We start from the raw sequence: 26,853 nt of genomic DNA, 5'->3' as shown, positions 1-26,853 counted from the left end.
AAACTGATGTGTTTTCCAATAATGAAATGGAACACAGCAAAAAATAAGTTTAAAAAGCTGCCTGGCTGGTGTCCCTCAGCAGTACAGACTCATTTGTAATCTATTGTCTAGTTTTTAAACACAACTTTATGGTCTTTTCACTGCTAGCAAAATAATTTGAATGCATTATCTTGTGTGTGCATGTGGCTTGTTGGTTTTGGTTAAATTTTGTCTCAGTTCAGAGCAGCTATTTGAAATTTAGCCCAGTTGTCATGATCTTGACCTGCTCATTTTCAAAGTAGATCTGAAGTGCAATTCAAAATGCAGGTCTCTCAGAAGTGAGGATGGATTAAGGTCCAGCAATCTGCAACGAATCTGCTTCCACAGACTGTGGAACAGTTTCAGAACTATGTTCCTCAATATGAATTTGTGAAGTCTTTATATATTACAACATGTACAATACCTAATATTGTCAAAGGATTCTGAAAATGAAGAGTAATTTCTGTGGGAAAAGGACAAAAATCTAAATTGCGTGTCCATGATCCTCAAACCCTCAGGCAGCACTGCGTTAAAAACAGACACGATTCTGATATGGGTAATCACTGAAGACCAGATCAGGAAGACTTCCAGAAATTCCAGTTTGTGGCGTCATCCACAAATGCAGGTTAAAGCTTTATCATGCAAGGAAGAAGCCATATGTAAACAAAGCTCGTAATTAAATGGAATGGAAAACTGTTTTGTGGTCAGACATGTCGACCTCTTTTAGGAAATCAGGGTCACTGCTTCCTCAGGACCAAAGGAGAGAAGGACCAACTTGATTGTTGTCAACACTCATTTTAAAAGCCAGGGGTTCATCAGTGGCAACCTGCACTTCTAAAGGCACCAGCAATCCCGAAAAGGTACGTATGCTCACATCAATGCAATTGTCTTTTTCAGGGAAGGTCTTGAATATTTCAGCAAGACGACGCTAAACCACATGCTGCATCTGTTACAACAGCAGGGCTTCATAGTAGAAGAGTCCAGGTGCTGGACCGGCCTGCCTGCAGTCCAGACCTTTCATCAAATGTTTGAAGCACCATAAAATGCAAAATATAATAAAGAGGATCCAGAACTGTTGAGCAGATGGAATCCTATATCAGAAAAGAATGGGACAACATTCCCCTCCCAAAGATCCAGCAACTGGTCCCCTCAGTTCCCAGTTATTGACAGATTGTTGTTAAAAGAAAAAGGGGCACATGGCCCTGTTCCAACCTATTTTAAACATGTTACTGCCATCAAATTCAAGGTAAGTTGAAATTTTTTAATGAAATTGTGAAATGTCTCACTTTTAAGAAAGCTATCTATGTTTTTTTATGTTCTGTGTACCACACAATGTACCACACATTTTCTACACATTCTATGATTTGTTATTTATAATTCAAAGGGTTTGATCAAAAATATTTCTTTGAAGATTCAGGAAATTAGCTACATTTATCCCCAACCTCGTTTTCATTGGCTCAAAAGTGACTTAGCCATTACAAAAAAAATCTGTTTATTTCCCTGAAAAAGCTCTTGGGTTGTTTTTGCAGCTTTGCTTGGTACAAAATTCATCTATGCATTGTTTCAACGTTGTTTTGCAATGCTCTTTGGTTTTTTGTTTCTTTTTGCATGTGTTCTTAAGTAAAACACTGTAAGCCAGGATTTGAAAGGTTAAATAATTTTACTGAATTACTTATTTACCTTTGTGTCCATCCGTTCTGCGGTTCTTATTACGTCATGAAGGGGGTGTTGGTTCACCAAGGGGAGTGTTTTTCTGTGGCCGCCTCCTTGGAATCTGTTCCATGAGCTTACATGGAAGAGAACTCATGTGATTAAACATATGTGCAATTATGAAATTGGCTGGATTTAGGACATTATGGCCAACACATCTTCCAGGAAGTGCTTAAACCACACAGTCTAGTTCATTTTGAAACAACTGCCCATTACTATTCTAATGGCTGGCCATGTGAGTGAGTTCCACCTCAGGCACAAGGCAAACAGGCCCGCTGCTGCTGTACGATGATCCATCTGCATGGCAGAAACCATCCATCCAGTGGATAGCTACAGGCTGCAGGCCGGCCCATTGTGTGGGCTGAGCACTGTGACTGCTCCCTCTTGTACCTCCGTAATGGGATTACATTAGCCAGGTTCTTCTGCTCCCTCTCCAGCCCTCTTTTCCTCTCTATTGCACGCACACACACACACACACACACACACACGCACACCCCTGCGCACACGCACACACACACACACACACACACACACACTCAAAGAAACAGTACTCTGCGAGTCGATGTATGAATGACTGACTGTCCACTTGGCCAACTCGTGTTTGAACCCTCTGTACTTGCCGCTGGCCCTGTGTAATGATGCAGGTTTCGTACTCATTTTACCGACACTTCCTTTCGGTAGCAACAAATATTACAAATAGTGTTTGGTGATTTCCACCACGTGAATAGTTTTTGTTTTGCCATTGTTGTTCAATTGTTTCCATTGGTGTGTGAGAGCAACAGAAGGGGGAAGATAATCAGAAACAGGCAGAAAGGTTTAGAGAGAGACAGAAGGTTTTTGTTTTGGGTTTTCCTCAAGGAGAGCCTGTCATGTGTAAAATCTTGTTCAGAACTAGCAATTGTGCTTTGTTGGGCTGCGGGAGCACGGCTAAGCTGTTCGTTGAAAACCAATTTGTTAATGTCTAAACGCTGCACTAGTTTTCCCTCAAGGGCAAAGATTGATATTCAACCTAACCTGCCAAGACACCACTGAAGAAGAATACGGAGAGAGATGATACTCTAGAGGAATTAGGCAAAGAATCTCAGCCACGAGACGCCGTGTCTTTTTTGCTCCTCCTCAACGCTCTCAGTGTGCAGTTCATTAGCTTCACTTAACAATCTGTGTTCTGTGAAGAAACTTGAATATTTCTTGACAAATATTGTGTGCTGTGAATGTCTTTTAAGCATCATACAAATTCAAAATAGATTATCTCTACCGTGTATAGTTTATCATTAATGCTTTCCGTGGCCATTTCAGACCAATCAGCCAGCCGTTAATGTAACTTAAATACTAAATGATATGGGATTGATTAAAAGGGTCAGGCTACCAGACTACCAAACCGTTTGAATCTGGAGGTAGCCACCATAAAATTAAAACGGGGATCAATGGTGTGTCATATCCCTGCTGCTCTGCAGGCTGAACATGTAATTCTAACCTTGAGGCCGCCGCCATCTCTCATGTCAGGCCTTCCAGCATCAGGCTCAATGACGCAGCCACCCATAGCTACTGTCTGTTGCTATCCATGCTGCAGCTTTAACAAGCAAGAACAGACCAATAGTTTGATCTCAAGCTTGTATATCTTTTCCACCTGACATACATACATACATGTATGTATGTATGTATGTAAGGTTTTTGGTGGCTTCCATTGGTTCAGAGTGTTAGAGTGAGGTTCTGTAGGTGTTTGAAGTAGAGATTCAAGGGAACAATTAAAGGCTAATCAATATTTTTGGCAAGCATACATCTATCAGAAGCTTGTGAGGTAGATGTAGGGGAGCTTTACTAACCCTGCAGATACATTCAAAAGCGGCACCTATGCTGTTAGCACTGACTCATAATGATGGTAACAACGTGCAGTTTGAAGCTCTGACTTCACAAGCCTCAGGTATTATTTGTACTGTTGTGTTGTAGATGAAGGTCTACAAGGTGACAAGCAATATATCCACAACATTTACAACCAAAATCGCTCACGAGTGCGTGATTTTCAGTTTTTCCTTGCATATATCTTGGAGCCATTCGGTATTTATTTTCCTTTTGTGCTTCAATGATCGTGACATTCTGTGGAATCTGTTCACGGTGAGACATGACAGCAGAGCCTCTGATTTGCAATGCAATCCACTGACAGCAAAATCAATTGTTGTCAGTTTGTGCCCTTAAAAACGGTAGACTCCAGCGACGATATTCTCTTCTGTATGCTTGGAAAAATGATGCGTCATCTTGTATTTATTTTCAGCTAACTTTTAAGGTAAGTAATCGTAGTATGAAATAAATTGAAATCTTTGTCATCTTAAAAGTGGGGATGAGTTATGGACTTTAAAACTGACTTTAAAACTATGAAATTGTGCTCCAAATAAGACATATGAATTTCTTCAGAGAGTGTTTGTGTTTCCGTCATTGACTTGCTATGATGAAAGTATGAAAGATAATCGGCTCAGTGTCACATGTGCCACTTGTCTGTTTCCTGTGTTTGTCACTCTTCTTTTTGCCGCAGCTTTTGCTTTCACTTAAGTCAACAATTCAAAAATGATACTACATAAAGAAGTTGATGCAGGTAAATGTCGTCTTAATGATAGCTTAGTGAAGGATGAGCTCACATTTTTCAGGATCTTACAGTTTATTTTATCGGCTGCGTTTTGTTTTTTCCGGCTTTCAGCATGTATTTTGGATTTGTTTTTGAATGTGCTCATTACAGTTGTGTCTGACAGAAGACCAAAAATTGCAAGTCGGGACAGATGATTACATGAAGTACAATAGATACTTCCTAATCAGTCGGAGTAGATTCAGATATTGTCACAAGATGATAGACTACAAGATTATGAATTGCGCTTGTTGTAAAGAAAAATAGAACTTCATGGAGTTTTAGCCTAACCTGCTATAGAGGTCTATATTTCAAGGCAACTGGTAGTTTTCTGCAGTCCTATACAGTGCGAACTAATTATTGCACTTTCACAGAGAGTTTTTGTGGAGCAGAGCGGAGTGGGTGAGTGTCTGTGCGTGCTGCAAGCTGACTTGTGGATTAGCTTTATGATGGCAGAAGGAGAGGGATCTGCTTTGACAGTGTGGTAGTTTGCCCATCTGTTTGTAATCAGTTGTGGGTCTGCGTGCGGGTCCTTCTGGTATGGTGCTACCTGCGACCAGGTGGTCAACAGTACCCTGATGCAGAGTTGTGTGGAAGGCTAAGCCTTGTGGTCTGCTCAGTTTGCCAGCAGAACTGACTCCTGAGCATCTGCTTGTTTTATACCGAGCATTAAAAAATGACGGAGTTGACTGGTTTGGGTTATTGGTGTAAGCTCAGCGTTCACTCAGCGTAAGCTGTTGTATAATCGTTTTCACTCGCAGCTCCAGTGAGAAGGCGAACGCACGTTTCTCATCCGCTCATTTTTGCTGGCACTTTAACAGACAAAGACAAAGGGAAAAGGAAAGTATAACTCTAAGGTTTTCTGAATCAGGACATAAAAAATCTTCTGGTTCTTACCAGGCCTTAAAACGAGCTAAATACAACTTCAAAGAAACAACAACATATATGGCATATTGTACATGAAATGATTTATTTAACCAGAACAAAGCCAAAATGCAGAAGGAGTAGGTGAAAAACAGGGACTTCCCATGATTCAACGGCTTGTATAACCACTTGTTGCTGCAATAACTTGAATTCATTGTTTTCTGTATGACATTAACAGTCTGTCACGTTTTTCTGGAGGAAAACGCTCTTCTTTGCAATATTGCTTCAATTCATTGAGATTTGCACATTCATTAATACGCAGCTCTCTTAGGGTCCCACCTCAGTATTTCAATCGGGTTGTGGTCTGGACTTTGTCTGGACCATTGCAGCACCTTGATATTTAGTCATTCTTCTGTAGATTTGTTGCTGTGTTTGCTGTCATGTTCCTGTTGCACGAGCCAGTTTCAGCCGAACTTTAGATGTGACTCTAGAATACTTTGATATTCAGGCCCTGGCTGAAAAACAAGCCCAAATCATCAGCCCTCCACCACCATGCTTGACAGTTGGTATGAGGTCTTTGTGCTGATGTGCTGTGCATTATGACCAAAGATCTTACATTGAGTGTCATTTAACTGAGGCCTGTGGAGTCAGTTGTCGCTCTTGGATTTTTTTTTTTCTCTCTCTGTCAATGGGCTGAACTTCCTGGGACATTCACCCCATTCAACTCAACTGTTGAATGTTTTCCACCTCTGAATCCTTTTTCTTAATGTTGAACAACTGGACTCCAAGCAGTTTGTGAATGGTGTTGTAACCCCTCTTTGATTGATGAACAGAAAAACCTGCTCGTCTGAGATCACTGCTGACATCTTTCTTTCTTGCGTTGGATCGTGTGAACACACACCTGAACGCTCCAGGCCAACAAAATGCCGAAACCTCAGCTTTAAAGAGGGGAACATACTTACTGATGATGAGAAAAATCAAGTGCGCCGGATGAGCAGCACCCGACTGCTACTTACCCTTTAAAGAGTAAAGATGTACTTTGTTTTACACACTTCTGGATTTAGTCTTGTTTAGTTAAATGCTGAGTTTTTGTTAAATAGATTATGACGAGGTGTAATATATCACATGCTGTTTACCAGATCATTTATTTTTCTTTCTTTTCTAAATCATCACGTACTCTCCTTTCCACGTGTTGCTACATGTATGTCCACATACGAATTAGAGTAATAACAAGGCCTATATGTAGGATAGATGTCATTATAATCATGTCATTATAATCCCACTGATAATCTGTTGCTGTATGCTGTGAATGCTATTTTTAATGTCAGATATGGGTGGCTGCAACAGGGCTGCCCGTTGGTCTTTCTGCACCTAAACTTGCTCTCTGTGGGTGTCGTTTAGTTTTGAGAGACTCACCAGTGTTGAAAGGTGTGCAGAAGCTTGAGGTGATAAGCCAGGCGAGCTGCCACTATGTCAGGGATGCATCATTAGTAAACACTTGACTGTGATGTATTGATTTAACATTTGTCTTTGATAGCGGATCCTCATTGCAAAGTGAGTCATGTCATTACGGCAGCCTTTCTAAAATGTTTTGAGCCCACTGACTGACAACTTGTAGGAAATCCAGAGGAAATTAACAATGACGATCCCGTGTTGTGAATTTCTCAGCCTTTCATCGTGTAACCTGTTTAACCTTGTCTGCAGGGAACCTGGGCCGCGTTGACTACATCAGTGATTTTGAGTTTGACCTCTTCATTCGGCCTGACACCTGCAACCCACGCTTCAGAGTCTGGTTCAACTTCACTGTGGAGAATGTCCGGGAGACACAGGTTGGCATGCTGTGTTTTTTTGTATGGTGATACCAGCCTTTTATGTTTTGTGTAACAAATGCTAACTGTGTTTGAACACACTGATTTATCCTCCTTGTTACTACTTTTTAGAAATTAGACAGAGATGAGGTGAAAAGTTATCTTTCTGTATTATCGACGAGTGAGTGATGAGTCATGTGACTGCAATTTTATACCAGAGTATGCATCACTAGTTTGTACCCTAATTGTGAAAACTTGGGTGAAAACACAGGACTGGAGAAAGTGTTTACGGTGGCATTTGAAAGTTTGTTAGCCCTTCAGAATTGTCTGTCTTCCAGCACAAATACGATCTCAAAGATCACTGAACTTTCACAAAAGACGAGAATCAAATTAGACGAATTACACGAAAACGTTACACTTGGTCATTCTTGCACTGAGAAAAAGATTCAATTTGTCATATCTGCAAGTGGTGAGATCAAGTGAACATCTAAGATTAGCAGCGATTTGACGATTATATTAGAATCAGATGCTTTAATTACAGTGGATTTCAATTAAGTGTGAGTTTGGTTCCCTGAAAACAAGAATCTAGCGAAATCTGAGTTTCAAAATACATGACTCTGGAAGTGTATGATGGCAAATACAAAGACAAAAAGTTGATCATAATCAGGCTGGAAAAGGTCACCATCTCATCACCAACTCCGTAGAGTCTGGACTCATTGTTACCGTCTCGAGAAGTGGGCGACCAACAAACATCACTCCAAGAGAAAGGTATGTAGCCATCTGCAATGTCACAAGGAAACCCAGGATGACATTTCTAAGCAGCAACACACAATGGCTAACGCTGATGTTCATTAATACACTACCAAGAAAACACAGGACAACAATGGTATACAGAGCAGGGCTGCAAAAATAAATCCTCTGCTCCCCAAAAAATAACATTACTGCCCATCTGAATCACAATGACCAGCAAGAATGCTTTTGGAACACTGTTGGTTGTGTGCGCGAGACCAAAGTAGAGCTTTTTGGTTTAAAGGAAAAGCATTATCTTTGGAGAAAGGAAAATACTGCATTCCAGTATTAGAACCTTATTATATTTTGAGGTATAGTGGTGGAAGTGTCATGGTTCAGGCCTGTTTTGCTGCATTTGAACAGCTTGCTAACGCTGATGGCTCAATTAATTCTTTATTATGCTTGTGAATTTTTAAGAAGAATGTCAGCATCTGCCCACGAGTCGAATCTCTACAGGCAGCAGGACAACAAACAAAACACACAAGCTGTTCCACCAAAGACTTATTAAATAGGTAAAGTTAATGTTTTGCAATGGCAAAGTTGGATTATTGTTATCTTAGAAATAATTGAATGCGATACCAGACTGTGTGTTTCCAGCGGGACACCAATCGTGAACAGTGTGCTGAGTTTCTTTGAAAGCTATTGAATTTCAACTAGGTTTGGATGAACAGAAGATGTTGCTGGAATATTACAGTTTTATAACGTAACTTGTTTACAACTCCAGCACAGATTTTACTGCTTTGCCTTCTACTAAAACTCAATGCATTTAAAATTTGGGCCCAGTCACCACAGAAGTTATTCTGAGCTTTGTTTGTTAATTACTAAATTACTAAACTCGTTGCGATGTTTCCTCTGAAACATGGCGCTTACACATTTAAAAAAGGTTATTAAAAAAAGACATGGCAATTTTATAACACTTTATTTTATTGAATGCAGAACAAAGGGCGGTAACGGCACAGATGCGAGATGCAAGTTGTTTCTTCTACTAATTAAAAACAAAATATTCAGGAGAAGGCTGAACTTTTAAATGCAAATTTGGCTGCAGCATCTTACTGGAATAAAAAAATAGTGCCCATTTTGTTTTTTGTTTTTGAATTAAGTATATAAAATGAGATGTACCAGGCACTATAATTTCACATTCACGCACTCACACAAAAAGGACGATGATTTGATCGGTTATGTAACGCGCAGGGGAAACCAGCGGTTTGAGAGAGGATCTGAGAGGGGTCGATGGGTTCCTTCTGCAGGTAGCGAGTGAGCTCCAGGTCTGCTCTGGCTCTCTTCGGGACGGTTGCAGACGTGCTTGTCCGTGACTTCAGCAGGTCAACCACCTAAACATACCGTGTAACAGCGCCTGTTAGGCGTTTATGTCTGTCACTGTCTCTGCTGTACTTGGCGACTCGAGAGAAGGCTTCGCCGACTCCAAGCTGTCGGCGAGCCCCGACATGAGCTGCTCCGCGACTCTGTGGGTCTACATGATGAAATTAAGTCGATTATAGCTATAGTTGGATTAAACGCCTTATTTGATAGCCATAGACATTATAAAGATAATGATAATAGACATAATAAAGATAATGATAATAGACATAATAAAGATAATGATAATAGACATTATAAAGATAATGATAATAGACATAAAAAAGATAATGTCTATGGCTTTACCCATTTCAACTATTGCTAATAGAGCCACTTCCAGTTGACCTCTTCACCACCAACAACAACAAACTCAGGCATTCGAGAAAGATGGCGCACGAAGAGCCAGATGAAGCTACGTCCCTCTACATTTCGTTTGTGATGAGCTGCTTTTTGCACAAACGCGATGTATGTAGGCGCATTCTCCATCGCATTGTTTGTTTCTTTCCGACGGCGGTGACAATAACACTTAATATCGTCTCCTTTGACTTCCGGGTCTCCACCCCGGGAAAAAATCTCGAGCATGCGCATAACGTAAAGTCCAATTCACCATGTGCTTCACCGTCTGCAAGCAGGTTTAGTGTGACTTTCAACCTATTTATCTCAGGGTCTTAATCCAACTCTGAGTAACCCGATCCGATCCAATTTTTAGTCAAACTAAGGTGTATACATGAATTAAATAACTCAGTCTTATTGTAATTTAGCCATTAATCCGATTTTTACAGTGCCATGTAACTCCACTGAGTGGCAGGTGGCGGCGGCAACTGCGCCCCAATAGTTGGGTGGCAGCTTGCTGGGTGAGCCCTTAAACTTGTTGTGTTTCCTCGTTTTCCTTGAACCGTTTTGCCGCAGATTTTACAGATTGCCTCACTTAAATTGGCTGGTTCCCCCTTTTCATTTGGCTGAAGGCCGAAATGCTCCCAAAGAGGCGAAGTAACATTTAGTTTTGATACCAGTGCAACTGCCATTGTGTCCTTCTCAACGTGTGTTGTGGATCAGGTGATGTGCGGTGATGGCGATGGCCCATCATGAAGCGTGGTGGGCTTCTTCATATCGCAATATTTACCGCGACAGCCCTAGTCACATGCCTCACAGGTGAACTATATGTAGTTTTCCATCATTTGAGTATAACATTACTTTATAAAGAGAGGGTAAGGCTGACAGTATTGGCATTTAAGTTTGACTGCTGTTCTGTAATTTGTGTGCAGCACAGCAACACTTGTCAGCTTTAGAAATAGTGAGCGATAAAGTAGAGAGAGAGAGAGAGAGAGAAGATGGACAAATATATAGACAGAGGGAGAGATGGAATGAGACAGAGGTTGACAAAAATTAGAATGAAAAATGAGTAAATAGAAAGTGACAGAGAGAAAGGAAGACAAAGGACCGAAAGACATCAAAGAAGAATCCACTGTGTGCTGTCGTTGCTGTCTTCCTGTTGAGTGTCCAGCCCAGCCTATCTGGGGCCATCAGGCCTATCTGCCCATCTCCCCGCAGTGCTGTAGTCGGCACTAATCACATTTTATGGCACTGAGATGAATGGGAGACCTCGGCCTGGAGCCGGATCGATTCCAGGGCCAGATAGACCAGCACCAGCAGGCTGCAGCCGAGACTGACAGGATATTTGCTGTAGAGGCAAAATGACTGAAAAAGTGTGAGAGAGACAAAGAATGTGACAAAGTAGAGGGATCATGATAATGGCTTAAGATTTTTAAATATCAGGTATATGAACATGGCACGCAGGTGACAAAGATGGGTGCAGTGGCAACAACTATTTCCACTTCTGTTTTCTCTGCATAGGGCCAAGGTTTTTGTTCAGAGGGAGCTGTTTCTTATCTGTCCAATTTCCTTCTTCAGAAAGGTCTTGTGTGAATTTAATCTACTCCACTATAAGGTGTTGTAGTTACGTGCTGCCTGTGCATTTTACAAAGGTGTGTTTACAGTGTATGTCTATGCAGACACTGTGATTGCATTGTGTTTATGTCTACAACGATCGGAATTCCAATAAATCTTTAGTTTACACAGAAATAGTCATAATGTTTTGATATGAAACTAAGAATAAAGCATAAAAATGACATAGACGAAGAATAATTGCTTGCGAGAATAAACCAACAAAGTGTAGCTACAGTATGGGGGGGAGAGGCTGTGCTATAGAGATATCAGTGGGTTCCAGGGAAGAACTGGGCTGTTGGAGTGTTTCATCCAGCTAAGCCTTGCTAACTCTCAGCCTGAGCCAAGGGAATGGGGAACAGTAAAAGCCCGTGATATTCGAAGTGAGATGGCCATTTTGAAGGAATGTAAGCTGTTGAAACAGATTTGGTCTGCCTCAATCAGCTTAGCTGCTTTGTGGAAATTGGCTTCACCGTAGCACCAGTGATGATGGATGGCTGGATGGATGTCTCTTTTTTTTGTACGTCCTTCCTTTTTTGCGATTATGGAACCACTCACGTTTCTCAGAAAGCAAAGACTAATTCTGGTTTAGTAGGTCGGCATGACTGGGACAATGTAACCATTTGGGCTTTTTCGCTTGGTTTTGTCAGTTTCTTTTCTCTACGGGAAAATATTTGACAAAAAAAGCCCTTATGTAGACTTAAACTTAATTATATGAAGTATGACTTCATTGTTAACACACTTTGTTGGCCAATCCACTTTGCTTTTATTTTTCTTTGTGAGTAGTTATGTGACAAAAATGTAGAATGCCGTTGATATCATTTACCTCAAAATGCTGTGGAGCCCTTAAAACGACTTAAAAGCCTCAAAGCAACACTGGAGAAGTTTGTGAGCCCTAAAACTTTGTGCTTTTGGCTCATTTTGAAGTACACAAACTTTTGTTGTGTGCATTCCTGGGCCTGAAACTGCCCCACAGTGCCTAGAGGGCTGGGATACCGCATTTTGGTGGCTTTTGGTGGCATCTTTTTGTCCTCTTTAACGTGACAACAAATTCATGTGTACGGCTGTAAATATGCTCAGCGGTGTTATATCCTACAACTGTAGGGACAGCCAAAGAGCAGCTAACTTACTAATGAAGAAAAGATCACTCTCAATTACGTCTTATGAAATGTGAAAAGGTGTATTTTTCTATGCAGAAGCCCCCCCCCAACTTGTATTTTTGTCATTTATTCTTGTTTTACCGTGTTCTGGATATTTAGGACTGCAACCCAGAGGCAACGCAGGAATAGACATCAGCTAATCACAGAGAACAGCTGTGAATACTAGAAAAACATAGCAGTTCAAATCAGTTCAAGTTGCCATCTCCTCCCACAGTGCAGCAGACATCTGTGCTCTCGGTCCACCAGTAGAGCGGGGGCTTTCTTGTCAAATCTCACAATGCAGCACCTTCCTATGAGGTTGTGCAGATGTGTGCAGAAGTATGAAAGTGTTTATTTGTGCTTTAGAATGTTACGTGTGGTAAACGATTTGTAAACCTTGTTTTAATTGTCAGAACTACTGTTCTGTTTTGTGACTGGGCGCAGTCTGTATTTCACTTCCCAAACGCATGTTGACTGTGTTTGTGAATGGACTTATAAATGGTACCCTTAGCACATTCAGCATAGGCTAACATAACTTCTAGAATGGCTGTATACTCTTCAGTTAGATCGGTTACTCCAAATATCTTAATTTTGGTACTGTGGTCCTTCCCAATTTTGTTTCTCTTGTGTTTCCAACTTCTGGAGAGAGCGGTGTCACTCTGGTTCTCTCTTTTCACAGATATTTGCAATAAAAGTGCCAGAATGAATCTGAATCTAAGTTGTCAGATGCACTTCTGTGATTTTGTTTTCATCAGTAATTTTACCTTATTCCACATGGCAAGATGCACATTAATGTAGAGAAAATCACATAGAGGGAAAAGACATATCATACCTCATTTACCCTAAAAAGGAACTGCATGATCAAAAAAGTTTGCATCCCATGTCCAAACTGCAGTAAATTTCAAGTTTCATGCACCACTGTTTCATGCCAGCCTCTACCCATGATCAGAAACCAGTGGGTGAATTGATATGACACCCCATTGAGTAAGCTGACATGCCTTTCCATTCTGCTTAAGGGGTGTGCTCTGTGTCAGGTTCCGTGAAGGGCACGGCTGTGAGCTATTATCATAGGAGCCTTTAGGGAGCCATTCATAGAAGACGGGCAGTAAAACCTTGCACCAAGTGCCTTCAAGTCCTCCAACTGCAGCAGGGGTGATTTGTAAGCCTCACTTGTTAAGAGAAAGCACAGTGTAGGGCAATTACTCTCGATAATCAGGAGGAAAAAATGAACAGAAAAAGAATAGACTGTGTGTTACAAAGAATCCCTAAAGTGTCATCATTGCCTTACTTTTCCTGACAGTGCTCAGCGATACATATTAGTGAATTATTAAACATGAATCGTAAAAACAGAAATATTATTGAATCATAGAAGCATTATTGAACCTTTCTTGGTTATAAAAGTTGGAGTTATTTTCCTGCAGCTGCTGCTTTCCACAGAATGTGCTTTGGAGTTGCCATCAGTGACTCAGGCTGCGGCTACACGAAAACGTTTTTCACTGTAAACGATACTTTTTCTTATCGTTTCGCTGTCGCGGCCACACGGAGCCGGCGTTCCCACTACCCCAAAACGATAGTTTTTGAAAACGGGTTCCAGAGTGGGAAAGTTTGAAAACGGCCTCGTTTCGTTTCCATTGTTACAGCTAAAACGTTTTTGCGTCAGTCACACGTTGACGCTGTGAGCCAATTTTAACACTTCTCTATTGTCTCACAGCGTGGCGTGACACAGTGGCGTGTGTACTGCATCGTTTCATCGTTTTCATCCGTTTTTGTCTGGACCTGAGTCTTTACAGCAGCGCGTTTCCGTGTGGTCGCAAGAATTTTCGTACCCGTTTTCAAAAAAAACCTCGTTTCGTTTTCGTGTAGCCGTAGCCTCAGTGATAGGCAAATTTGAGACACGTGGACACAATTTTTTCAGTTCTTCTTTAATTGGATCGTATTCACATCCTCATTGGTGGAAAGATTTTGGAGTCTAAGATGTAATTTTACAGACGGCTTATATGTTTTTTTTCTCTGGAATTATTTGCAGGTAATCGCTGCAGGAAAGCTTTAAACCTACGTACATCACCACAAAAGCAAGTTCCTCCTTTATAATGCTTATTTCTGTCTAAAGCAAGTGAAAATGGATCTTGATCCGGTTAAGATCAGGTGACTGAAATGGCTTTTGCAGAATCTTCCTCTTCCTTACCCTCAGAATTGCCGTGTTGCTTTTATAGTATATCTCCTGGGTCATTGTCCATCTCTACTGAGAAGCTCCATCTAATCTGGCTGAATGTGAGCAGACAGTATTTCCCCTTACCCTGAAGAATTCATTGAACTGCTTCTGTTTTCTGGCACATCATCAATGAACACAAGTGACCCAGCGCTAATGGAAGCCATGTATGTCCATGCCTTCACACTGCCTCCACATGCTTTACAGATGATGTTATATCCTGTGCATCAGAGCCATTACAAACCCTCCGGGGTTTTTCTTTTTTTTTCTGTGCAAAATACTTTGGCTAATGGACGTGCTATCTGTCTGTTGTTTTCCTTCCATAGCCTAAGTTTCAACTATTGCATTGAACGTTTCTTTGACCACATGTTGGTTCAGAAAAGCAACTTTTCAATGCACACGCCACACTTCAGACCTTTTACTTTGCTTAAATTATGAGGTAATAATGAAGGATAAGTGTTTTTGTCAATTGTCCTGCTGCTTTTAGTAGCTTTGAAAGAGGGTCATTACCTGCCTGCCAGTCAGCTCCGTCTTGCAAAATCAACAGTTTATTGTCAGCAGTATCGGTGGGTTCTCGGTGTCATTGAACATTTTTATTTCGACACGCTCAATTCCTTCATTTGTCCCCATATACTGTTATATTCTGGTTAAGATGTGAACGATGTATTTTCCCTTGTTTATTGGTTTAGTCCAATGGTTCAACTAAGTTTAAGGAGTTTAAGATTACTAGCTTCAGAAGTTAAGGATAAACTTTGAATATGTAATTGGTCATTTTAAGTCAATCGCAAGGATGATACTTAAAGGTGTTTGGACATCTTCTTTTTATTTAAGGAACTCTCAGTTTAAAGTGTTTAGTGTATCAGCCCCTGCACTTTCAGCCCCTATGTTCAGTATGCTCTGTATTCCTTAACTTTTAACTTGAATGTGTGTAACACACCTGAAATATTGGCTAAAGCCAAGTATGTGTTGATATGTTTTGGTGCACTAATATATGTTTTAAATAAGAGTTTTAATAAGCATCTAATGTAATGTATTGTATTTATAACATTGTAGACAACTTGTTATATGAACTTTTATTTTGTTGACGGAGTATTATAGCTTCCTATACGGCCTGCTGTTCAGTTGACAGGGTTACCAGGTTGTCATGGGAACGGGAAGAGGAGCGTAGGAGGGGATTGTGAACGGGAGAGACATCTTTCGATACCGAGTTGGAAAAGAGTTTAATTAGTTATTTTTAAGTCAACATGTCAACTACAGACGTTTAGGAGAAAGAGCAGTTCGACACACTGTCTTTCTGTGTCCGTTTGGTTTCAGTTCATGAGTTATGTTTCGTTTGAGAAGTTTAGTTCACTTTCTACCGTTTGACAGTTGGATACTTTCTACCGTTTGACACTGACAGTTGGATAATGCTATCTAACGAACAGCCAACTACGGAGACTCCGCTAGCCTGTTAAGACCGGGTCGCGGTGTTAAGACCAACAGAGGAGGCTACTTCATGTCAGAAAACCGTTACCTTGGATGGTCATGGAGTCGGTACTCGGGTGACATCGGTGGATGTTGCGTTTGTGGATACGAGGTGGATTACATTGTCGGCTGTCTGTGAGTAAGCGCTTCAGGTCAATAGAGGGTATGAGCTCCATCGCGCGCCATCAGGGTACCCACAATAACTTTGCTTAACCCCGGCCGGGTATTTTTCTTTTTCTTGTTTGTGTATGGTTTTGTCAGTGTCCTGCATTTCTTGCCATTGTGTTTGGGCTTATCATTTTCAACTGTGGGCTCAAATAAATGGTTATTAGTTTAATATAACTTACGTAATGTTTTACTCTGTTTTATTTATGTGTGATTTATCAACTAAAATATGAACAATGTGTGTTAAATGAATCTCTGAGGTGTAATTCAGGGGGCTCGAGAGCACAACCTTAGAAAGCACAGCAGTCATCAGTAAACATTTCTACTGTTTACCCCAGGCCTCTGGTAAAGTGAGTAATCATCTCTAGACCGAATAGCTTAACGCCATACAATGCTGATGAGCAGGTTGGTTACATGTGTTTCTGTAAAAAGATCAAATATTTCATATCTTTCATCGGGTTTAAAACTGCCTTTAAACATCCTTTACAATGTGTCATTTTCTAATTGTGAAATGTACTTATCAGCTTGAAGCCACATCATTAAAAAGGTTTAAAGTGAAGGGGGAGGAATGAAAAACAGAGAAAAACACCATGAGACGAAGAGATAGTCCCGCTAGAGCAGCTTAATTGATGTGAAGCGCATTGATTGCTTTCTCCATGCAGAAGGGACAGAGGCAGGAAGAGATGTTATAGGAGGAGCAGCAGCACTAGTGCATTTACGAGAAATTACACAACCAATATATTTCCCTGTCGCTCTGAATAGAAGTTTTAGCTGGCAGTTTTGGGAAGTCAGCTGCTGGCTGTGGTGTGCAACATCCGTCCGATCCTTAACAGCAGAGGTTGTTATCTAAGCTCACAAAGCTCACAGAGTGGACAATGCTCTGGTTTAGAAGGCCTGTCTCTGCCGTTTCTGTGTAGATCACTGCGTCAGACTTTACCTTAGCTACTTCCTGTCTTCGCAGGCTCACAAAAGGGTTTACAAACCCTCCACCTCACCCGTGTCGGTTCAACTGCTGTCTCATCCCATCTCGTCCTCTGTGCTTCTTATGTCTCTCTGCCGTCATGTCTGAGTTGTGATGTCCTCCAGTGAAAGAGGAAAAAGAAGATAGACAAGTCTCCAGTGAGTTCCACTGGATGAACATGGGCTAATTGTTGCTGGCGTAGCGTAGCTTAAGAGAATATGCCCTGCCAACAACTGGTTGGTAGCAGTTGCTTGTGGCAGGGCCACACTGAATCTGCTTATGGGGAAAAAAAACAGCTCTGGGATTAGACTCAGACCCAGACACACGGATGTGTTTGTCATCAGGTTTTCTGATAGCATACGCCACACGATAGATTGGCATGTATCCATTGCGTGTGGTCTTCTTCATCTTTGTAACTAAATATTCTAAGCTTCCCCTCCTTACACTCCTTGAAAGAGATTATTTCACTGCAGACACATGCTACATAGGTCCAGAAACTGCAATCCTTGTTTCAGACCCCAATAAGAAACGATTGAAATACTAGTGTGGTTCTATACATAAGACACAAGTCAGTTGTGTCTGGGAGGGTTGGGCAAGTAACCTTGTTCTGTGAAGGCATGCTTCCTTAACGTTGAAGCAGATCCTCTCCAGATCACTGTGTAGAGACATAGACGATGGGAAATGAAAACAGTACAGAATGAATCTTCAAATTGTCTCCCTGATAGCGGAATTAGTTTTTCCTGGGTTATCTCCGCTGACATAAAGTTCCTTATAAAAATTCATTGCCTTATTTTTAGCTTGATTTACTTTGAAAAAAAAAAAAAAAAAGAAGGTAGGTGCAGAGCTTAAGGGCATGTTTTGATATGAAACAGGCTTTTTTTGTTTAGACTCTGTTTATTCAGACTCACGCGTAGCTCTCTTATCTCACAGTTTCTTATAAAACGACTTATAAACGACAACAATGCTTTGCCGAGTATCTATGCTTCATACTGTTCTGTTACAGCTTTCTTTGAGAAAATACAGAAAGAGATGGCAGCCATTTACAGTGATCATGGTATTGAAGCTTTAGATATAACAAAATACGGCCCGAGTTTTAGTTTATGTGCGATACGTCATGAAGCACTGATAGATTGTATAGCTGGCACGGAAACATCAGTAATGCGCCTACCAAGACAGTCATCACTGGCCTCTTGTTCAGAGTGCAGAGGTAGATGGAACAAATGTGGGCTCGATTTCGCATACAGTACTGACATAAAGTGTTTGGCGAACTCTTGATGCTTTGTGTTTCAGTGGCTTCAGGTAGATAATGGCCGTGGTGGGCACAAACAGAAACCACGCAGGATAAGTAAAAAAAAATCAAATAGAAGAACGTGTTCCGGCCTTTCTTTGTAAAATTACACTGTGCTGTGACCGACCAAAATACTGAACAAGTGCAGGAAAATGGAAGCACTCATCATTGTTTAGGAGAATCACATTCTCCTGGTAAGACACCGTTCCTTTGGCCATACAACTGGATTCAGACACACCCACTTGTCCCCGTTTCTCGTCATTCTCACAGAACTGGCTTGAATAAGAGAAATGCTTGAAGGTATCTAGGTGCCATATATTCTAACAGCCGACCGTTTTTCTTTTTAAAACATGCGTTTGAACATACATCATATCTTAAAATGTATACACCCTGAAGTAAAAGCCCAAAGAGCCTTGGAGTGTAAAAATGTTTTTTTTTTTTTACTGCTTTGATTTAGTTTTGATGACTGCGTGTCAGATGAGATGTGATACTCTGAATTGTATCTCCATTAGTGTGGAATTGTGTAAAGATCGGAACCGCCATGTCACCTTTCCTTTAAAGTGAGCAGTTCATATATACGCGCCTCAGCTCTCTGTCACCAAACTAGCCTACAAGGGACAAACCCAACACCGGCTCTAAAGGAGGCTTTTAGCTTGTTTTTCTGACACGCTCGGAAATTGAGGGTGAAGTGGGGAATATTCAGTTGATTGCAATTTTCTGTTCATGTCACTAGAAGTTATTCTCCGGACCTCTGAGGCTGCTGTTTGATCGTTTCCAAATTCGAGTGATACTTTTGGAGTCCGAAACGTGTGCACTCAGAGGACGGTGCTTTATGTGGAGGATTGTCAAACTTTTGCTCCGATGTATAATTGCGTTTTTAATCATCTGTGTGGTGGCTGTTACATCTCGTGAAACCAACTGCATTTTTGTTATTGAATTGCAGCTTTTTTTTTTTGGCCACGTTAACGACCAAATGAAAAGAGAGGTAATTTGCAGGGGAAAAGGCATGCTGATTTCAACATTGTGCTGCAATATCACAGTACGCGATAAAACTGTGGATTTCCACGAGACACGATAAGATCCGAAAAGTTTCTTTGGTGCTCCGTTGGCCACATTTTAAGAGCTGATGACTTAGAGACAGGTGGTGGTAGGGGGCCAACTGGCCTTTTTTTTCCTTTTCTTTAGTCCTTGAGTGGAAAGAGCAGAGTTCTGAGGCACAGCTTGGCAGAAAAAGAAATGAACAAGGGCAATGACTGTGGGGAGAAAATAAGGGGCACAGAGAGAGAAGGAAATAAAAAAGTGCCGTGCCTCTTGAGAGATTCATAGTTCTTTAGATTGTGAAATAATGTTTGATAGTATAGCATATTTATTTTTTTTTTTCCCCAAAAAAATTTTCAGACCTATTATTCTGATTCGAGCTAAGCGCCGTAATGATAAGCTTTATTCATCTCAAGTCAAAAAGTGATGAAAGAAATAAGTGGAACAACTTTGCTTTAGGAAAAGAGAACTGGGAAGGAGTGAGAAAGTGGTAACCAGGGGAGCTGCGGTTCCAGCAGGAGGCTTTTTATGGCGACTCGGTGAGGGCCTTGTGGAGCTGCTGTGCATCTGCATGAAATGATGAGCCTGGTGTCAGGACATGGATCATCCTTTTACACAGAGTAATGAATACAGATTGCACACCGGATAGAGAGGCTCTGCAATCTGCTGCACCACAAATGAAACAACTGCCGTTCTAATCAAATAGTCTTTTCATGCCAGCGCAGCCTTCAACTTGGGCTAAATTCAATTCCAGATTCACAGATTTGCGGGTTGGGGGCTGGGGAGGCACAGGAGGAAAGGGGGAGTTATAAATGTTGTAATTAGAGTATTGTTTAATGTGTATGTGTGCAGACGTGCATGATGTGTGTGTATGTTGTGTTTCCTGGCTTCATGTTGTTGTTAACCACTTGCTTATTTCAGATCGCAGTTTGAGGACGGGGCCCAATCACAGCAAACACGTACACACTCGTGCACAAATGTTCACATTTAGCTAATTATGCCAACTGGTGGCTCGGGAGAACACGTTCTCTGTATTCTGTATTTAGGGAACAGCGAGGAGCTTTGAAGGAGAGCTGCAGTGCCTCTTTGATGCTGCTTTTGTTTTTTTGTTTGTGTGGTTTAATAATTTAATCAAGCCAAACGTCCTCCTTCTCTCTGTAACTGTCTGCTGGAGGAGGCTAATTACTCGGCAGATTGTTCTCCTGGTGCTGGAGATGAGAGTTTAGATCTAGAGGGGGGAGGGGACACTGATGGCTGTAGTTTAACAGTGTGCTGATGGGCTAAGCTGTCTGCAGACTGCTGCTTTATTGTGTATGGCGACTGCTGACGACATACTATTAAAATATGCACCTTTTGAGGTGACTGCCTGCAGAGTCGTACAACGGATTTTATTGTTATTCCATTTGCTACTTGTTTGTCAGTCCACCCTTCCATCCACCTGTTAGTCTGACTGACAATAGAGTGGGGGAAGTATATCTCCTTCATGTCACGTTCGCAGGGAGCAAATAGGAGGAGAATTTTATGAGAGGAGAGCAAGTTCATTTCTGATTCATTTCTATTGATAAATAGCTATAATTCTAACAGAGTACTTTGCTTTGAGTGGTCTTTATATTGGCCTGTGATGAATGCACTTCAGTAAAGTACAGGCTAAATCTGCAGTTTGTTAGAGCATGCAGCTAATTGTCCCCAGCGGTCGGGGTGTTTGTGGCATCACCGTGCCAGTCCATTTCTACGTGTTCATTAGCTATTGACACACCACGCTAACGGGAAAAATCTGAGCTATAGCTTTAATCTGGTGTGGAACCCAAACAGGGTAAAGGTGCTACGTAGATTAATACCAACTTCTTTGTGTTCCTATTTCCTACGCTGCAGTCTCCTTCTGCGTTTCTGGAATAGTTTTACTGTTTGCCACACTAGCCTTTGCCTCCAGTTTTTTGCTGGTTTATACTTAAACTACGGTACTGAAATCAAAAGATGCAAAGCGAAATTTTCTTTGATTCATGAAGGTCCACGCAGACGTTGTGCTGCAGTTGATCAAAGCAGTGGTATCTAGAATATTTAGCTAAGAATAATAGATTGAAAATCATTCTAAGAATGTATAGAATTCAATTGGGGAGAATGCGGCCGGCTCTCATCTCCAGTTGCTGGATCTGGCAGTATGTGACTCCTGGTGAGCAGGTGCACGGTACCACCGTACCAACAGGTTTTGGTAGGGTGAACAATGAGTAAGCTCTGTGTTTTTCATTGTCGCGTTGTAGCAGAGGTTAGAAGATTGGAGAAAGTGTTGATGATGGACGCCAAGTCGAGGAAAAGAGAGAGTGACCGAGTCGAAGTCCCGATCTCTGTGTAGCTTTCACTGGTCTGCAACAGAACGCCGACGTCCCCTTCCTGCTGTTCATCCAGAAAGTTCTGCTTAGGTTAACTGGGTCACTCGCTGTGTCCTGTGTTGTTGCTCTTTGCGTGATGCTTGACTGTGTTAGCACGTTTTCGGTCCACTGGTTTTTGGTAATTCGCCCACGTAGCCCATTTTGACAGACATGTGGCCGGAAACCGGAACATTCTATCAATTTGCAATACGGGATAAAATGGCTACCTGTATCTTGGAAAAACTGACTTCTGACCAGAGCATGTGAACGGAGCGGAGCGCAGCGCAGCGCAATTCCCGCTCCCCGCTCAGGAGGATGTTCGCTCATTTGCTCCCCGCTCAAAGTTGAGCCAGGACGTTCCGCTCAAAACTCCCTCCGCGCTCACCTTAATTTTCCTGCTGCTCAGGCGAAATCGCTCCACGCTCGCTCAAATTTTCAGGAGAAGGAATTTTCTGACATTTTACTTCACGTAATTATGACAGGGCCCTGGGACACACGGCGTTTGATTTAATGATGTGACCGGTGTATTGTCTTATTTACCTGGCTGTTAAATTATCGCCACTCTGACGTACAAAAAATAATGTTTCGAAAATGTTGGGCGCCAGGTAGAAAACTACCACGTCAGGACGAAGCCCACCAGATTACTCAGCTTAAATATGCATCACACGACACAGCAAAGAGAGAGCCCAGGCTGGGCTAGGCAGGAGGAGGGAGAGGCGTGCGTGTGTGTGTGTGTGTGTGTGTGTGTGTGTGTGTGGCCGCGAGAGCATCAGCAGAAACGGAAGCAAAGCAGAGGAAACGAGGGTCACGGTTAGAACTAGCACCTGAGCAGTCAGCTTAATTCAGACAATCAGAAAGGGGAATATGTCTTCACGGTACCTGACCTGTTCCGAGCGTTCCCGTGTCCCAAAACTCCAGACGAAATACACAATCCACGCTCGATAGCGTTTGTAGGCTTTACAGTTCGGGCGTTTCCCTGTTTATTATCCGCACTCTCTCTGCAACTAATGCTAGCTCCGCCACACATAGAACACACCGTTGCGCCCTCGACTTGAATTGCTCATTTCCTCATTTACTACGGGTGACAAGGCCCGCGTGGCTGCTTGTCCCCAGCTGTGAACGTACCATCTCGCTCCATTCACGTTTCCTATTTAATTATTAATTTCTTACACTAGACTACATTAAATCAAAAATGTTATTTTACAAATTTTATAATCCGACATTTTTAATTGACGTTGTGAGCGCATCGGAGCGAACTGGAGCGGAGCGAAATCCTCGCTCCGACTTTTGAATTGAAAACCGCTCTCCGCTCTCACCATATTTCACTGCTCCGCTCCACCGTCCGCTCCATGCTCCGCTCCGTTCACATGCTCTGCTTCTGACGTCTTCTTTATTTTATTTTTTTTAACTTGTTGTTCATGTCCGCTGTTTCAATAAGTAAAATGGGCGTATTTGTATTTCGTAATGTACGATATTACTCTAAATCTGTACACGAGTGGCACCAAACAATGCTGCTTTAGTGCGACACTTTCTTTAATTTTTAAAGGAGCATTTGCTGTTTTTTTTTTTTTTTTTTTTTTTTACATTTCAGTCATTACTTTAATGTACTGGCTGTATTATTTTTTTTTTTTACCGCTATTTTCTTTTTCTACTGCTAAGAATAACCATGTTTTGTTTTTGACTGCATTAAGAGTAGAAGCCAGAAAGTGATGCAGCAGCATTTTGGAGGAGACACTTTCAGACTGATCCCACCCCATGGGGTAAGGTCAGGTCAGTTACAGTTGGGCTAATTTACTCTATGTGGCTGTCAGTTACACGAGGTGGGGGTTTGGCTGCTGGTGGCATGCTGGCCCAAAGACCATGCTGTGAGGAGAGACATTTATAGTCAATCTAGTGGCAAGCGCCCACATTCTCAGTCCCTAATACACAGATACAGTATGATATAATGTGCTTGTGCCTGTGTGCGTTTATGTGTGCATTTGACATGCTGTAGCTCATGCAGAGGTCTATCTCTTGGCAGCACATGGGGTAGGTAGTGTCAGCTCTGTGCACCACCATGAATCAAGACTGTGGTCGCTTTATGCGTTTGGGTTCTGTCCGGTTTTGGTGCCTGCGGGTATATATAATCCGAAGTCAAATGTCAATAAAACAAAACAGTGATTATTCAGCTTGGCTGGCCCTAGCATGCGTGTGTTCTGTGTGAGTGCGTCAGAGCCCCCTGAGGGACACAACTTCCTGTTCTAAGATGACTTGGTCGCATCTGCCTTGAATGTTTCGTGTCTCCCTGGTGATAATCTGCCATGGGTGAGCACACCAGCACAAACAGACACATACATTCCTTTTATTAGTTCCACCGTGGACATCCAATCAACATTTCTGCCATCATGCAGTGTGTAACAGACCTTGCTCTGCATTTAGATATCAGCTGGAAAAGCACACTTTGGAGACAAAAACTAAATCAAAGGAAAAACTTGAGTTACTTTTTCCTGATATAGATGTCCACGTGGGTACAGCTTAGAATGATTTTTTGTAAATTGCTAATTTTTTTGAGTCATTATAATGTAGTGGGACACATGTTTGAATTTTACATCCAACTGAAAGAAGAATTCCTCTATAAAATGTGCCACCTTTAACCAGTGCAAGGTTGATCTAAAGTGGTATGAAAACAAGGCCCTGGATGTGGGAATTTCTATAGTAAAAGCACAGCTTGGCTCTGCTTTCACAGAGGACTCTCACTGTCATGGATTTTAAGCAAAGTAAACTTTACAGGGATTCTCTCTATAGCCTAACTCGGATTGGGGATCACGGTGTGATAGAGACACCATACCGCTTTGTTCACTCTGCATGTGGGATATCTCCACCGTGGCAGCAGCTCTGCAAGACAGTGTCGTGTTTGAGAGTAAACAGATGTTGTTTGTCTTTCTGATGCCGTGATTTAGCATCTCCGGGGATCCAGTGGACCTGCGCTTTCCCTGTGAGCTCACAAAGAGGTTCAAGATGGAAATAGTTGAAACAGATGAACACTGTTCCACAACAAAAGTGAGGTGAGGGCTTCTTTTACGCAGCAGTGCTCGTGGACAACATGGCGCGCTGGTTTTTATCGCAAAAAACACAAAGTTCAATCGATGGTCTTTTTCTGTCTGGTGGGATTTATTGTAAAAAAAAAACTTTTTTCGGATTTCAGCTCTGATCCTGGAATCTAATTGATGTACTATACACAGAACATAACTACAGATGGAACTGTAGAGCAATAATTTCCAAGTCATTTCAGGTGATGTAAACCTAATTGATTTAAAGTCTTAGTAGTAGGGGCATAGGAGATGGGAAACGTATTGTTTGAGGATAATCCCAGCCAAAGCATTTAGTAGTGTGCCAAGATTTTGTATGAAGAAGTTGATTTCTTTCTCTCTCTTATTTTTCCTTTTTTTTTTTTTTGTTAAACACATCGGGGGATGCCTGTACAGATGATATCTGGAGAGGTACATAACAAGAAACACAGTGTTCCTCTCCACTCTAATTGTCCTGTCATCGTTAGCTAGCATAGGACTAGGACGTTCTATGTGTGCTGTCGAATCCTGAATCCCCAAGGAAAAGCTCGTCTCTGTGGCTGCTGGATCTGGCAACCACGCATACATCAGTACACTCAAATGAAAAGCCTGAAATGTCAAGGACCATGGGAATGAGGGGAGAAACTGAATGGGGGAAAGACATAGATAAAAAAGACGGAGAGGAGTGGAAGTTTGGTGCATATTGAGCAGTTGGAATGCGAGGGCTGCTGAATTAATCAGACTGCTTGAACTCCTACAAAGTTGGTAGAATGCTTTTCATGTGACAAATGTGTAATTAAGAATGATTTTACCCCCCACCCACTCTCTCCCAAACCCTCTCAACACATAGAAACCCACACGCACTTATAAACAAACAGCTCTTGATGGACTAGAGGTGGGTGGGGGAAACAAAGCATTTTGTGCGCTTTCCTGTCACCGTGTACCGTGTGTGTTTTGGGAGAGAGACTGCATACACGTGTGAGAGTGAGATGAGATTGAGGCTTTAATTACAGTCCTATTAGAATACCACCAGCCCCCTTTGCTCACTGATGCTGAGTGATGGGGTGGGATGTTTTCATGCTGGCATTTAGCCTTTTTGTCTTTAAAGATTTTGACACCATACTTTTCATCCAGAACATGTGGATTTTAAAGGCGGCTCTTTTTTTTTTTTTTTTTTTTTTTTTCAGCCCACATATAGCGAGATATTTGTTTTGACTTCATTTTATCAGTGGCAGCAGAGATGTTTGATCACTTTCTTTGGAAAGCCTGTCTGCATTTTTTTTTTTAAGTGTAATCCACTGCAATTTGGCAAGGTTCAGTTTGCATTTATTTAGATTCACCAAAAAAACTGTGATGGGGTGTGTACCAATGTAACTTTTCAGCTGGATGATTGAGACTGTCCTCTCAGACAAATGACAGTCAGAGTCCCAAACAAGCTCAAAAGACAAAGCCCCCTAGTGGCTGTAGGTACATGTTTGAAACAAGGGATGAAGTGAGGTGATTATGCGTATATACGATTGTTTAATCAGTTTAGTTTACTATAAACAGTTACATATTTATAAATATCTTCTACTGTATCAATTCAGTTATTTAATCATATTTTAAAAAACATCAAAGTTATACAGATTTTTGCTTTTCTTGAAAAAAATGTGGTCTGAACTGAAACTGAAACATTTTTCCTGACCCATTTTCCATTTATGAAAAGTGCTAATGCCTTCAGAATGATCTGTAACAGTATCTAGCACAGATGAAATTATCCCAAATCTCAAGACAGCCTTGAGCAGAATTTTCATAGATGTCAAATTTGTTTTCATTAGTGTATTTTCCAACATCCCAAATCCCTGACAATGCTCAAAGAGCTTTGTAAATCTCTATAAAATACCTGGAGGAGATAAAATCACTAAGTTAAGCTTGATCTGAAGTTGCCATTTTATGCAAAGCTTTATCTCTCTCATAAAAGGCCCCTTTACGCCAAATTAGACCTGAAAACCTCGAGGGCTGCAAACCAAGGGGGTTTCCTCTAAGACTTTTCACCAAAGAAAATTACGTTTCATCAGCGGCTGGTTTCCATGA

The 26,853-nt window shown here is 41.5% G+C and overlaps 1 protein-coding gene across 3 annotated transcripts in view; it reads left to right on the top strand.

Moving 5' to 3' along the window:
• The window catches only part of agbl4 (AGBL carboxypeptidase 4), a 305,045-nt gene that overhangs the window by 15,023 nt on the left and 263,169 nt on the right, over nt 1–26,853 (top strand). For all 3 annotated transcript variants that reach the window (XM_075485313.1, XM_075485311.1, XM_075485312.1), the window contains one exon: nt 6,911–7,035. In XM_075485313.1, the coding sequence (XP_075341428.1) occupies nt 6,911–7,035 (125 nt within the window). The remainder of the gene's footprint in view (nt 1–6,910; nt 7,036–26,853) is intronic.

The sequence above is a fragment of the Odontesthes bonariensis genome, chromosome 15, assembly GCF_027942865.1.
Source record: "Odontesthes bonariensis isolate fOdoBon6 chromosome 15, fOdoBon6.hap1, whole genome shotgun sequence".
Taxonomy (NCBI): domain Eukaryota; kingdom Metazoa; phylum Chordata; class Actinopteri; order Atheriniformes; family Atherinopsidae; genus Odontesthes; species Odontesthes bonariensis.
This window is presented reverse-complemented; position numbering and strand designations above follow the sequence as displayed.